Consider the following 15,524-nt stretch of genomic DNA (forward strand, 5'->3'; position numbering starts at 1 on the left):
GAGGTTACATTTCTGCATGTCACTCACTACCCCTGCATCCTATTATGTCTCCAACCTTTACTGTATCTCTAATTGAACACAACAAACTCATTTGAAAGCGTAATACAATGTGTGAAATGTGTGTGTCTGCTAGTGTGTGCGTTACACTTCTGTCTTCACAACAGAGAAACTTCTTTCAGCCAGCTTTGACTTGGAGTCAAAACATCCTGAAAGTAATTTGTTGCAATAACACCCAAAACGAAACCTGCACCAACCACACCGAGATAGAGGAACCATTTGTCTTGTGTCTTCCATTTAAAGCACAAGGCACTGGCAGAAGGCACAGGTGTCGTTGTCCATCAAATCAACAGTACGAAGGTCATTCTTGAAATCATTACTTAAAGGATGTGTTGCAGAAAGAATACCTCTGTTAGGAAAGAGGAACAAGACTAAAAGGCTAAAATATGCACGAGAACACAGGAATTGGACTATGAAACAGTGGTCAAAGGTTCTTTGGACTGTTGGTGGATGGACAACGATACCTGTGCCTTCTGCCAGTTCTGTTGTCAATTCAACGCTTGTCTTCTTTCTGTTCCTTAAGGATATTACCTTCAAGTATCGCATCATCCTTGTTAGACAGCTTTTTGGGTCTTCCAGTCCTGGGTTTGTGAATTACAGGTGTTTCTCTGTACTTGTTGATTATGCTTCGGATACCGCACCTTGAAAATCAAGTGATGTGAGCTATTTCACTCAGTCTTTTTCCAGCTTTATGCAAGGCAAGGTTGTTATAATAGTAGAAAACACTAGTGGAGGCTTTGAGTAAATTGTTGATGCTCATAATGCATCAGAGTAGAAAAATGCAACATATCTAAGACTTTTGCACAGCAGTGTACATGTATGGATGTTAACAGATATTTACATATAAAAGCAATAACTTACTTTAACTTAGTGGTGCTTTGCTTTATTATTATTATTATTATTATTATTATTATTATTATTATTATTATTTAGCAGATGCCTTTATGCAAGGCGACTTAGAGACTTTTCACAATATCCATGGAGATAAACAAGGTCTTGTTATATTGTTTTACTATGCCATCATCAGCCACCTCAAAACCGAAATATTTCTATACTTCACAGCGCACAGACTTTCTAGACAATCTGGAAGTAATTGAATCTTCAGCTGCTCTACATGTAAATGTTGACTCACGTCACCTCTAAAAGTATTAGGTACGGTGTCACGCCAAATTTTGCATTATTTTGAGATGTGTTTTGATGTTTTAAAAGTACATTTATAATACCGAAAGTTCACATTTTAAAAATACATTAATAATAGAGTAAGTAATGAACCACTGACGCATGCACATAGCTCAAAAGAATGCAAACCGGATAGCACTTAGTGCAGCATACAAATTGTGTTTGGTACCTAAACAATACTGAATAATACTGTGGTGTTTGCCTATGAGGCTGACCATGATTGGTATGTATAGGATTTGTTGTATCTTAATATAAAATAAACTTGATTATACTGTGTTTGTATTTTTAGCAGTATTGGCAATAAAATGTCTCTGTGAACGTACATGAATTATTTTTTTAATCCCATGATATTGTGATATGGAAATTATCGATATCCAACAATATCGATATCATATCAAAATATCAATATTGGTACCCATATATATATATATATATATATATATATATATATATATATATATATATATATATATATGTATATGTATATATTAGGATCCCAACCCGAAATACACCCCCATCTAGATCGGGTCGACCCCATCGGGTTCATTTACATTTTTAGAAACCCTCTTTTCGTGTTCTGGGTGGGGTTGTCTTGCAAATTACCCATCATCGCGATGCAGTAAATTCACTTAACCTGAACCTGATCTGAAGAAGATCATCTGAAAACACAGCCTAACTCAAGCAGAGAGCAGCAACGTCGCAATGCGTGTCGCCTTCCAATTAAAGCTACAGTACCACATGAGCTGCGCAGTCCACAACAGAGTACCATCATTTTTGCTGTATTCAGAATAAAATAACACATCAAACAGCAACCTAAATATTCTACATTTGTTTAATTCTAACAAATAATAACACAATAAAATAATCAGAGTAGTGAAACAATTCTGCATTGTTGGAATGTATTTCTATTGTTTTGGCCAGGTTACAATATTTTAATCAATCAATCATCAATCATGTATTTTTATATAGCGACGTTCATGGCAATGAATGCCCAAAGCGCTTTACAGGAAAAAAAAAAAATACAAAGTACAATGTCATAACTCAAATAAAAAAAAATGACTACAAATATTACAAAACAATTTAAAAACAATGAAAACCAAATGTGTTTTTAACAGTGCTTTACACTTCTCATGAGAATGACAGCCTCTCACAACTAGTGGCAACAAGTTCCAAAGTTTAGGAGCACTAGTGGAGAAACTCCGATCTCCTGGAGTGACACACCTGGTCAGCGGAACAGCCAGCACCTCCCAGAGTGACACACTTGGTCAAGGGAACAGCCAGTACCTCCCAGAGTGACACACTTGGTCAAGGGAACAGCCAGTACCTCCCAGAGTGACACACTTGGTCAAGGGAACAGCCAGTACCTCCCAGAGTGACACACTTGGTCAAGGGAACAGCCAGCACAGCTGACGCCTAGGGATATAGGGATGCAGCAAGTCCGATAAATATTTAGGGCCAGTTCCCCAGACAACCTTAAAGGTCAGCAGAAGAATCTTAAAAATAACCCGATATTTGAACGGTATCCAATGCAAAGTTTCCAGGACAGATGTATTATGTTCACTTTGTTTTGTACTTGTCAGTACAAAACAGCAGCAGCAGCATTCTGGACCAGTTGCACTATTCAGATTATTTTATTAATGTTGTTATTTGTTAGAATTAAACAAATGTAGAATATTTAGGTTGCTGTTTGATGTGTTGTTTTATTCTGAATACAGCAAAAATGATGGTACTCTGTTGTGGACTGTGCAGCTCATGTGGTACTGTAGCTTTAATTGGAAGACGACACGCATTGCGACGTTGCTGCTCTCTGCTTGAGTTAGGCTGTGTTTTCAGATGATCTTCTTCAGATCAGGTTCGGGTTAAGTGAATTTTCTGTATCGCGATGATGGGTAATTCGCAAGACAACCCCAACCTGAATTTAATCAAAAAATGTAAATTAACCCCAACCCAATGGGAGCGTATTTCGGGTTGAGGTCCTAACATATATTTTAAATGATGTCTCAATCCAAAAATGTTAGGTGATGCAAACTTTTGGAAATATCTTTTTATACTGTGCTGGCGGATTTGACATGCTGTACTGTAGGGTGCAGATTGAACAGTATTGCAGGGAAGCATTCCAAGCTAAGGGTGACGTGCAATTCTGCTGTAGTTAGTCTTGGCTCTTTCATTTACAGTAGACAAACACAACGCAGCGCTGGCTTGTGTGCAGGGTTACTGGGATCTGGAAGCCCATGATTGGCTCACTCCTGTGTCTTTCAGTAGATGGCAATGGTTCCAGCTGTTCACCTCCAAGTCCTGGAGATAAAAAAAAAAAAAAAAAAGTGTGCCATGTGTGTGTTATCATCACACTTGTTACATGTATATAGTAACTAGTGCATTGCTGACTTGTGTAATGTTATATTTAAACAGTTGTGCCCTGGCTGTATAAAGTGGTCACAGACAGACCTTATAAAACAAGCACTCTTTATAAACAGTGCGTGTGAATAGCAAAAGCTTGTTCCAAGAAAATTGTAAAACTAAAGCTGAAACGTCTGCTAAGAAATGTCTTTATTTTTTTTTTATTTTTTTTTAATTATTTTATGGATGCAGATATTGGTAGTGCTCTTAAATGCAGTAGAGAATACATCTATATAAGCAATAACAGAGTTTCACTAGACATGTATTAGCACCATAATACATATATAGTTAACATCTATACATGTACACTGCTGTGCAAAAGTCTTAGACATGTTGCATTTTTCTACTCTGATGCATTATGAGCATCAACAATTTACTCAACGCCTCCACTAGTGTTTTCTACTGTTATAACAACCTTGCCTTGCATAAAGAAGTATTTTAGTGATCAAGTGGTCCATTTGAGAGAGGCATACCTTTCACTTCTGGGATGTTCCAGTTGCTGTGATCCTGCTTGCTGGTATCACACCATTTTCTAATCTAATGTTAGTCAAGTTTTCCTGTGATTTTGTTTTTTAGATTTCTACAACACAGTAAATAGTGTTACCGATTTTTGGGTTAACATTGCATAGTAGATTTCTGTTGGCAATTTTGCATAATTGTTCACATTTCTTTCTTTTATTTGAAGTATGTTGTAAAAGCAACTCCATTTCACAAGCACCATCTTGGTGTCTGATATAATTTAGCTTCCCTATAGAGTCTGGAAAGTACTTCCCATGCATTCGTCCCTGTGGTCACTCATGAGTTGAGGTTTCATTGCACTAATGATGTCTGAACTGGAAAGTGTACATTCCTGTATAAAGGATTGTATGCTGGCTTCTTATCATCATAGGCAGATACTTTGCAGTTTTCTGCTGACTTCTGGTGGTCTTAAGTTTAGAAAGCTTTTTAATATTTAAAAACATATTTCTTACAAAAGTGTTGAAAGAGAATTGCTCCGTGTGTGACCCTGTCAGATGGGAACGGAGGAAGAAAATCTTTGCAGCCGTAGCCAGAAGTAAAGCTATTTTGTGTAGGTTTTAATGGAGTGAAGTAAAACATCGGGGTTCACCTACTACAATCAGCTGTTGAGGCATTTAACAGTAAATTATATGTATGCAAATAGCATTTTTTAAATAAACAAAAACTTTTTTTTTCAGTAATTAGCTACATTAAACTATATGAAATGTGTTTTAACTGTTTTGGATAAGTAACAAATTATGTATCCAACAACTGTATGCTTGTATCAGATTTTGTGATGCATTTAACAGTGGGTTACTGTTAGGAATAATATTTCTAGCTCTGGAATGGTCTTGTGTTTTTAATTGTGAGCTTTCTCCCATGCTCTTTCTTCCTAGAAGGACTTGAAGTGTCAGAGACATAGACACGCTTTCACATGATGGAGACTTTGCTAGCCGTCTGCTAAACTAAAAGCTTTGCATATTGTCGGCATACCCAGGTATTGTGGGCCTGTGAATAGTGTCAAACTTCATCGTTCTCATTTTGTTTCCTGTACTTAAAAAAAGAACAGTGCCAGCGCAGTGTGGGTTTGCTTTTGTGATCCTCTTTCCTAATTTTCCTGGGAAAGCCACATTCAAACCACACTCCGTGTTAGGATTACACAGAGGTATTATATACTGTGGCATAATGGATGGTATAGGCAGGCTATGCAACAGACTCTGAACCTTTTTTGGTTATTTTCTCCTGAACAAAATAAAATTGGAGCATACAGTAATTCTGCCCTTTAGAACAAGTATGTTAGATGTTTTTGTTGCAAACGCCTCACAATATAGTTGAATGAGCATCCAAGTAAAACATCTTCTATATGAGCTCTGAATAAATATTTATACCTGTTTTTTCTGGGATTTACCATACTATATTTCCAAAGCAAAAATAAAAAAAAAAAAACATTCTTAAGGCTGTTAAATGTTTTGTGACTTGACAGAAATCAATCTAGAAGTCTGTATTGAGCTGTGCATATATTCCCGGATTTCACTGGGTGAAACCTTGTTTGGTGCATAAGAAAGATATCCACCCAGCACTCCAGATACGGTTTTGGGTCTGGGAGTAACTTACCCTCTAATTTTAACACTGAGAGAGTAAATACATTTTCAGGGGGTAAAATGCAACATTACCTTCATGAGTAAGTCATGAGTAATCTCGATTAAATACTGTACAATCTGTAATGGTAATGGGGTAGGCATTAACAAAGTTTTACTTTGAACTACTATACAACCACACGTATTCTACAAGGTTCTTTATCGGCTCAGCGCATTTTTTTCGAGGTATCACACTGACTCTGCAAATAGTAATTACGTTCCTTATATTTTAACATTAAATTCTTAAACTCAGTGAACATGTTAAAGCTTCAATATAAAGCCATACAGATAAATAAAATAAGGAAATGCATTAATAAGTTATAAAACTGTTTGTTTAATATTATAGGCACCTTTTTTCGTGGTTCTCTGACGATGGTTCCAGTTGGATTTGTAGCTGGACTGTGGTGTTTTTACGCTTCAACCTGTAACTTCAATTTTTTCTTATTCTTACTGTGATTGGCAAGACAACAGGGCTAGCCAAAGACTGGGTAATGTTTGTTGGGTTGGTTTTTCTTGTGTACGGTTTCCTAGTAACTGAAGACATTGTATTCTGGGAAATGTAGTTGCTAGTGGAATGCTATGCATATTCTTACGCATTTTCTGTTTTAGTTTTAGTTTTTTTTTTTAATGCGCAAAAACAGCGGGTACGCAGCTTATCTGGACCGCTGTATCCATCACAACAAATCCATCCTTGATTTTATTAACCCACGTGTTCAAGTAACTGTTACAGTAATCATGCACATGCAGATATGCACAGTGTCCTTTTGGATTTTATTAAACCTCAGAAATATATGAAAGCCTATTTATTTATTTATTTATTGATTGCAGATCAAAAACTCTACATGTTTTCACATAAGGAACGTTTTTAAAAACAAAATTTAATGTAAGCAATTTTACACTACTATGTAATTTAGAAACTAGTTTAAAATATGCATTAGTTTTAGTTTTCTTAATGTTTAATAAACAATGTTAACACAGCCCCCCCCTCTACAGAATATGAATAATCTGTCACTTTCCCTTTAGTGTAACAAACTATGTTTCCTCCTGCTCACTGGTAAGTGGGGATTGTTAAGGTTAAGTAGGTGGGGCAACCGGAAATAATTCCTGAGCCTGCTAGCATTCTTGTGGTTTGATAAAGGCGGGGACACTTATTCAGTATTAATTTAAAGGAAAGGAAAGGTTCCGGCACAGCAGCTGCACTCCCTCAATATTACTCTAATTTACCACAGACACAACTGTCACAAACACAACTTATAAACTTGATATATAGCTATGACAGTGAGATGGCTTTTGTGTGGAGTTCATGCAGAAGACCTCCTTTATACAAATCAACTGGCAGATGACGGACAATGATGAAAATGAGATTCTTTGAAGTGGTAATGGTCATTGAAACGTGTGAAACCGTGGCATTGAAAGGAGAGCGGTCTGCAAGACTTGCAGTCCTGGGTGGCTGCTGGCAGCTTGCTGGGAGGTTTGTCTGTGTTTTGTCGCCAACTTCCCATCGCTTGTTTGCTAATTCCCTTAGGAATAGCGGTAGGTTCACTAAAGGTCTTTGAATGGATCCTGCTGTCCATTAATATGCATGCATTTTAATACCAGGTCTTGGGTTCTTTGCTGTTGTTAGGGGGACCTGGAACAGTAATATCACACCCGGAGCTAGACTCACACATGTACATACATTTAGATTGTATGATGCCCGGAGCTAGACTCACACATGTACATACATTTAGATTTTATGATGCCTGGAGCTAGACTCGCACATTTGTATTATTTTTTTTTTACACGTGGTATTTTTAGAGCTCATTCATTTGTTCTGTACTGTAGATTGTAGGATGCATTTGAGTTTTATGAATCATACCTTCGTTTTATAGCACTTTCCACTAGGCTTTATTTAACAAACTTTATAAGAAATCGATGCATTTGTTTTGCCAGTTTAGAACAAAAAAGCTGAATGACTACAACAAGTGCATAAAGATATCCTGCAATGTAACACACTTCCCATTAAAGTGTTTTGAGTGATAATGTATTTCTCCAGATTTAAAGAACATGTTTTTTTCGTTTAGCAGAGCAAAGATTTCCATCGACACATTGTCTGAAGAATTCAGATGTAAAGTTGGCAGAGAGAAAAGAAACTTCAGTTTTTATAGCTCCAAGCTAGTCCTTTTAAGTGTTCTACAATGTTGATGGAGTCTGGAGTAAGCGCTTACCCATTGAAATGTTACTTAAAAGACCAGTTTTCTTGTCACTGGCTTGGATTGTATGGGGAAAATGATCACAATAGAGTTTTGTAATGCATTTTAAAAGTGTGAGAAATCGGCTTGTCTAGACTGAGAGAGAGAGTCTACATTCAATTGGAAATGGTGTCAAGTATGTGATAGATGCCAAGGTTTTTTTTTCTTATTCCTTTTTTTCTCTTCTTTTTTACACTACAGTATCTTTGGCTGGAGCACTGCTGTGTTACAATTATGTACATGTCTTCTACAAGCAGAAACAATGCTGGAGTGCCGGTCTTTTAAAAACTCCAGACTTGCTGCTCTGTCAGCTGTTATTTACATGCATCTTCTGATTTGCCCCCAAACTTGTCTGTAAGACCTGCTCACTTGCAGTGATGTTTGGAGAGAACCGTACGAGTTCAAGACAAGCAAAAGTCGAGTCATGAAAAGGTTATTTAGAGCAAGGTTTGTTTTTGCATCCTGATCCCATTAAATTAATTTAATCAATTACATTTTTTTTAATGGAAAATGTTACAGCCTTCACAGGTTCTTGGTTTTCCAGTTACAGATCTCTTCTTTTAATAGCAAATGTGTGCCTGGTGCTACTGCACTTGTTCCTTATTTGTAGGTACAGTATGTGAAGAGCAAAAGCGCTTGCTGGAAAAGTGGGAAAGAAATTCTACGCCCAGGAAGACAGCACAACAAATAAAAAACTAGTTTGGAATTGTACTGCTTGATAAACAGAAGTCCCCATCTAGAAAAGCCTAGTTCCAGGATCACTGGGGCTTAATGTCATTCTCTGTTTGCCCAGAGTTCTATACAAGTCTACAGTGAGCTTCTCTGAAGCAGACCCATGCGTCTCTCCATTCTGTACATCAGACTTCAAACAGCATGTTTTCAGACATCAAGCTCCTGTACTCTGAAACATACTCCCAGTAAAATACAAGTATAATCTTTTCATCGTCTCACTTAAAACCAAGATCAAGCCGCTCCTGTTCAACAGTGTCTACAAGTTAAGTGGCCTGCAAACTGCAGTGTGCACTCTGAAGCATTGTGTGTGCCACCAAGGTGTGATTTTATATGCCAGTGTTTTTCAGTGTCATTTGGACATGAAGTCTTCTGTTGAGACCCCAAACATCTTGCATGTAGACCTGAGGACTCGGTACAGCTATACAACAGTACAAAGACTATTGAGAAAAGTCTTGTGTGTGGACAAGCTGCCTTCAGGACTATCTATGGGATGGGTTTTTATAAACATTTATTTTTATAGAATAACTGGTGAGCAATTTTCACAGGCTCATCCAGTTGATATTTCTCATAATAACCGGACATTTATGGAAACCTGCGCTCATTAACCCCAGCAACAGAGCGCGACCCCAGTGTGAGCCATCAAACTGAAAGCAATTCCACAACAAGCAACGCACAACTGTACATCTCTGGCAGGAAAACAATTGCTCACCAGAGATTATAAAAAATACTACATGGGGTAGTGTGTGATAAATGACAATTAGATACCCATCATCAGGGTGGGATGCTTTTTAGTTTTTGGGTTTTTTTTAACATTAAAAAGAACAATTTTTCTCACTTGCATTACCATAATGGAGATCAGTGGGAAGTAGATCCACATGGTGGAAGTGTACTCGGTGCACCCGAATGAGTCTGCATGCTTCAGTAGATCCTGCTTTGATGAGACTTTGAATCTGCAGCAATGAAAGCTGAAAGAATGTTAAGGGTCCTGTGATGAAGCATTTAGTCATGCATGTAATATTGAGCAGATTGAGGGTTAAATAAGGTCATCAACGCAGGCTTACCTCGACTTCTTAAAACACAAGCAAGCAGAAATACATTTACAAATGCAGCTGGGGTTGATCATGATGAGGATTGATTTATTTTTTTTATTTGTATTTTTTTCCTACAACAGAAATGGTGTTAGTCACAAGAAGTTAATTGCATTGTGTGTCTTTGTAGGATATCACGCCTTTGACTGGCGTTCCGGAGGAGCATATCAAGACCCGTAAAGTGCGGATCTCTGTCCCTGCCCGCAATGCCATGCAGTCTGGGGCAAACAACGTCCGCAAGTGGAGAATGGACTTCGATACCCGAGAACGCTGGGAGAACAATTTGATGGGATGGGCTTCAACGTAGGTTATTGTTTCAAAAGTACATGCTGTAATCATTAGATCTGAACAATCTTAAAACCTGCACGAGTGTGTACTGACATTTATTATAGTGGTGGTAACAGGCACAGTTTTACAAAATAATGACTGAAGTTACCAGTAAGAACTTGGTACTTCAATGTATTTAAGGTAAATGCTTTGTATTTATTTTTTTCAGGGCTGATCCTTTGTCCAACATGGTTCTTACTTTTAGCTCCAAAGAGGATGCTGTTGCTTTCGCAGAGAAAAATGGTACGTACTTCAACAAATCAGCAGTATTTTCAGTAATCCTATATAAAGCTTAACAATTGGTACATTGTGTCCTGGAGACAGGCTGAAACAACCCTGACATATGGCAGACATGTCAACGCCTGAAGAACAGATTCTGAAAATTGATATATATATATATATATATATATATATATATATATATATATATATATATATATATATATATAATATATATATATATATATGCCTCAGACAGTCCCTCTGTCTAGCCATGTGATTAAGTTACCAGGTTATGACTAAATGCCATGCTTGGCACTTGTAAACTGTATGTTGAAAAAAAGGGGGAAGGATTTAAGTATTATTCAGTTACCAGTAAAGATCACCCACTATCACATCATTAAAGTGTTTTTTTTTATTTTTTAAATCTTATGAAGACCTCATCTTCGCTTATGATTATATGATACTTTATCTACAGGACTGTCGTTGGAGTCTAACTGTATTGTAGTTTTTTCTGTGTTCTAATCCTAAAGCAATGTCAAATCTGAAAAGGCAACTCAGATTTAAAACAGATGAGGTTCTGATGAAGACATGGGACATTCTCCAGCTGATAACACTATGTAACACAATTTTTGTTCCTGGGTAGTAGTAAGTGTTATTTCCTAATTGCTTATGCCTCAAAAGTATAGAAAATGGCTATTATTCCCCACAAACTTTGCTTTTGTGACCGGAGTGATATTTTGAAATTTACCTATTTCCAATGAGAAAACGGGCGAATTTGTGTCTTTTCGTTCACATAAAGTCAGAAAAAAACGACATATGAATCCAAATTAACATGTATTTATACTAAAGTAATACGAAAATGACTACAAAAGATTTAGAAGTGAGTAGTTTTTCGAGATTTACGATTATACTGTAAATCACTTTCACGAATCAGCCACCAAATGTAGTCTCCCATCATGTTCTCGTTATACTGTCCTTCATTGACAGCTCATCCAGGAGCCTCAAAGCCGTGCTGCTCCATAATGGTAAAAAGTACCCGTCTCTTCCCCTGGCTCACTCGGTGCACCTCAGAGAGGATTACAACAGCATCAAGACCTTGCTGGACGCCTTGAAGTATGATGAGTACGGCTGGGACCCCCGGAAGGTGCTGATGCCACCACTGCACATCAAATTGGGCCTTATGAAACAATTTGTCAGAGCTCTAGATAAGGAGTCGGCAGCCTTCAAGTACCTTCAAGACTTCTTCCCTAAGCTGACTGAGGCAAAGGTCAAAGCCGGTGTCTTCGTTGGACCACAGATAAAGAAGATCCTGGAATGCAATGAATTCCCCAAGAAGCTCACTAGTAAGGAGAAAGCGGCTTGGAACAGCTTTGTCACAGTGGTTCGGGGCTTCCTGGGCAATCACAAGGCCGAAAACTATGTGGAGCTGGTTGAGACTCTGGTGAAGAACTACGGCACAATGGGCTGTAGGATGTCCCTCAAAGTCCATATCCTTGATGCTCATCTTGATAAATTCAAGGAGAACATGGGAGCGTACTCGGAGGAGCAAGGCGAGCGCTTCCACCAGGATATACTGGACTTTGAACGCCGCTACCAAGGACAGTATAACGAGAACATGATGGGAGACTACATTTGGGGGCTGATTCGTGAAAGTGATTTACAGTATAATTGTAAATCTCGAAAAACTACTCACTTCTAAATCTTTTGTTGTCATTTTTGTATTACTTTAGTATAAATACATGTTAATTTGGATTCATATGTCGTTTTTTTCTGACTTTATGTGAACGAAAAGACACAAATTCGCCCGTTTTCTCATTGGAAATAGGTAAATTTCAAAATATCACTCCGGTCACAAAAGCAAAGTTTGTGGGGAATAATAGCCATTTTCTATACTTTTGAGGCATAAGCAATTAGGAAATAACACTTACTACCCAGGAAACAAAAAAAAAAAAAAATTGTTACACTGTGTAATCGCACATGCATATAGTATAGTGAACACACTATTGTGCACATGGCCTTGCTAATGGAGACCCAGCAGACGTGTGTGGAAAGGGGCTGTATTTTGTGGTTAAAGTCGGATGTAGAAGGAGGCAAGGTAGTAAAACAGGTGGTTTAGGTGAGGTCACTGTGACCCTTCTGTACAGTAGTGATTGATGCAAGATTGCCTTGTTGGAATCAGTCAACCAGTCCCCTTTATAGACGCCTCTGGAAAGGCTTTGGGCTGTGCTGGTATCTATGAAGGACTGCTCCTTTGTTCTGTAATATAAAACATATTTTTAGTCGTGAAGACAAATGTGTTCCATTTGTAAAGAGAAAAGCGCCAGCATTTTCTCTGACTTTATAAACTGTATACTTTGTCCAGTGTTAAAACCCTCAATCATGTAGGATTTACTGAACACATTTATGTAAAATAAATACAAAAAACATGTTGCACCCTACCAGTGAAACATACAGAGGCTAGTGGTGTGTTTTCTGTCTGATCTATTGCTTGTCTGTGTTATCCAGCATCTGTTGATGCTTTACGGAAATCCTGATAGAGACCCCTGATTGAAAATATGCACTCAAAAAGAGACACGTCAAAAGCGCGTTTCTTTCCAAAATGGTTTAAAGGCAGTGCAGCAGGTGTTTCAGGTGTCTCACAGGTGGCTCCTGTGAGATACATTGTCAGGGTGAATCTTTAGCACAGTAGTAATTGAGAGTTGATTGACTTCCTGGAATCCGTCAGCCAGTGCCTTTTACAGTAGTCTCTGGAAACGCTTTGCACTGCACTAGTATCCCTGAAGGACATCTCTTTTGTTCTGTAATAAATCATTTTTACTAAGCCCAAGTGCATTGCTTTTCAAAATCATGAACTGTGTCCAAAATTCTAAGTACTTTAATCATTTAGGATTTACAAACACATTTTTTAAATTTTTTTTAAATATGGCAATAATAAGAATTATCCTTGTTTCCTTTTGTGAACTGGCCTCAGGATGTTAACCCTACTTTATTTTAAACTATTCCGACTTAACCAAAACCTGGTTTGTAGCCATTGTCAGAATGTATTTATTTAGTTTATTTATTATTTATTTAGCTTGCTCGGCTATTTAACCCCGCTTTTCTCCCCAATTTGGAATGTCCAATTAACACCCCTATTACGTTCTAAAGAAGGTCCTTGGCAAGGTTTGTAACAATATAGACAAGTGGTTCTCTCTCAACAGTGACATGTACATAGGTGCAGAAAGAATAATAAAAATAATTTCAGTGACAAGTCCTAAAAACATTACCATATATGGATGTACCCAAGACTGGTTTACTAATCTTCAGTGCCAAGTGGAATGATTCCCTATCGTCGGATCGCGCTCTGCCTTTTAAAGAACCATGATTACTGCAGAAGTATGTTGTTATTATGTATTTACTGCAAATAAACGTGCTGGTTTCTTTTTGTTGAACAGGCTGGAGCTATGATCTTCAAGAAAAGAAGGCACCAAAGCCTAACCCTAAATCCTATGGAGCAAACTTCTCTTGGAACAAAAGGACAAGAGTGTCTACAAAATAAACTGGCAATGGACATCTGTGTGTCTGACTATGTATAGTCAGCTGTGTTATATTTATAGATGCGCGTAATGCAATTCTTAATCTCCTAATAAAATGACCTTTAAGCAATTATGCCTTTTGAAGTCGGTAGGTTTTTACACTTGCATTTATTCACCTGGCTAAAAGCCTCATTGAAGTTGCCTGTGTCCTGTCATTTAAATTACACTCCAGGTAGTTTTGACAGAAGCTTTTGCTTCAAGAGAAGGCATTGCAATCAAGCGTGGCAGGACAGGGACTGTGTTGTGTTCTCTCCATTCTGCCCTTGATGCCTGATCAGCAGTCTCCCTGGAGTGCCTTATGGATTATAAAATGGTCCAATATTGTCAAAACCAGGCATGCCCACCAGCGCTTCCATCGCAACAAAACTGACCAATCAGAGAATGTTAACATGTTGTTGTTTATTATCCCAGGAGAAAGGGGGTATAGTGGAAATGCCCATATATCCATCCATACTGTATGCACAGAATCCACTCCACTAACAGTTCATGTACAAACTACTGTAGAATAACAGTGGTGCAGCTGGAAACCATGCAACACAGTTCAACCAGTCAGAGGGAATTACACTGAAACCCGCTTAATATCCCTTCAAAGGGACTGAGCTTACATTGTGACAATAAGCGGAGTGACATGATCAGGAGTTCAGCAATAACCTAACAAACCAAACCACCACGTACACATTGAAACCAACTGAAGTTCTCTTCTAGCTCCTCATACTTTCCTGTACACATTCTTTCAGCAGTAGAAGCCACTTGAGAGCTGTGCGATTGTTGATGGGAGAGAAGAACATTCGAGGGTTCTCGGATAGAGCAGTTATTTCAGCCTTCATGGCTATGTTTAAATCTTTTGGTTTACGAGACTTTTTCATTTTAATATGCAATGGTCAAAAAACCAGAGAGTGGGCTCCCGAGTGGTGCATCCAGTAAAGACACTCCATGTGGAGTGCAGGATGCGCACCTATAGCCTGGAGGTCGCAGGTTCGGGTCCAGGCTATTCCACTGCCGGCCGTAGACACGAGTTCCCAGGGGGCGGCGCACAATTGGCCGAGTACCACCCGGGGGGCGGGGAGTACTTGGGTCAACCAGGATGTCCTCGGCTCACCGAGCATCAGCGACCCCTGTAGTCTGGCTGGATGCCTGTGGGCCTGCCGTGGTCCGACGCTGTAGCTCTGAGGTAGCTGCATGGCTGGCCTGTAGAGTAAAAAGAAGCAGACGGCTGACAACACACGTTTCAGAGGAAGCATGTGTTCGTCTTCATCTCCCAAGTTAGCGTGGTTGCAGCAGTGAGCCAGGCTTAAAATTGGGCATTTCAAATTGGGGAGCAAATGGGGAAAAAAAAACAACAATTGGAGATTCCAAATAATAACAAAAGTCACATCTATTCTTTCATATGGATAGACATTCTAACATGACATGATCTAGAGAACAAAAAAACTCTTGTATTGACTTGAACAGAAGGCGATCCAGAAAAGGTCTCTATTTATTACATCATACCAGATTGTGGGATCTCTCTTCCTTTTATTGCTAAACTTCAGTAAGGCTGCAGCAGGATCAGTGTTCGAGACTTTGATGATCCCTGTACTC

General features: G+C 38.4%; 1 protein-coding gene across 1 annotated transcript in view; it reads left to right on the top strand.

Annotated features, from left to right (window-relative positions):
• LOC117403663 (NADH dehydrogenase [ubiquinone] iron-sulfur protein 4, mitochondrial-like) overlaps positions 1-14,013 on the top strand; it is a 36,538-nt gene extending 22,525 nt beyond the window's left edge. The window contains exons 3-5 of the mRNA XM_034911757.2: positions 9,950-10,122; positions 10,316-10,389; positions 13,803-14,013. Of these exons, the coding sequence (XP_034767648.2) occupies positions 9,950-10,122; positions 10,316-10,389; positions 13,803-13,906 (351 nt within the window). The 3' untranslated portion in view covers positions 13,907-14,013. The remainder of the gene's footprint in view (positions 1-9,949; positions 10,123-10,315; positions 10,390-13,802) is intronic.
• The last annotated feature ends 1,511 nt before the right edge of the window (positions 14,014-15,524 follow it).

This window comes from Acipenser ruthenus, chromosome 2, assembly GCF_902713425.1.
Source record: "Acipenser ruthenus chromosome 2, fAciRut3.2 maternal haplotype, whole genome shotgun sequence".
Classification (NCBI taxonomy): domain Eukaryota; kingdom Metazoa; phylum Chordata; class Actinopteri; order Acipenseriformes; family Acipenseridae; genus Acipenser; species Acipenser ruthenus.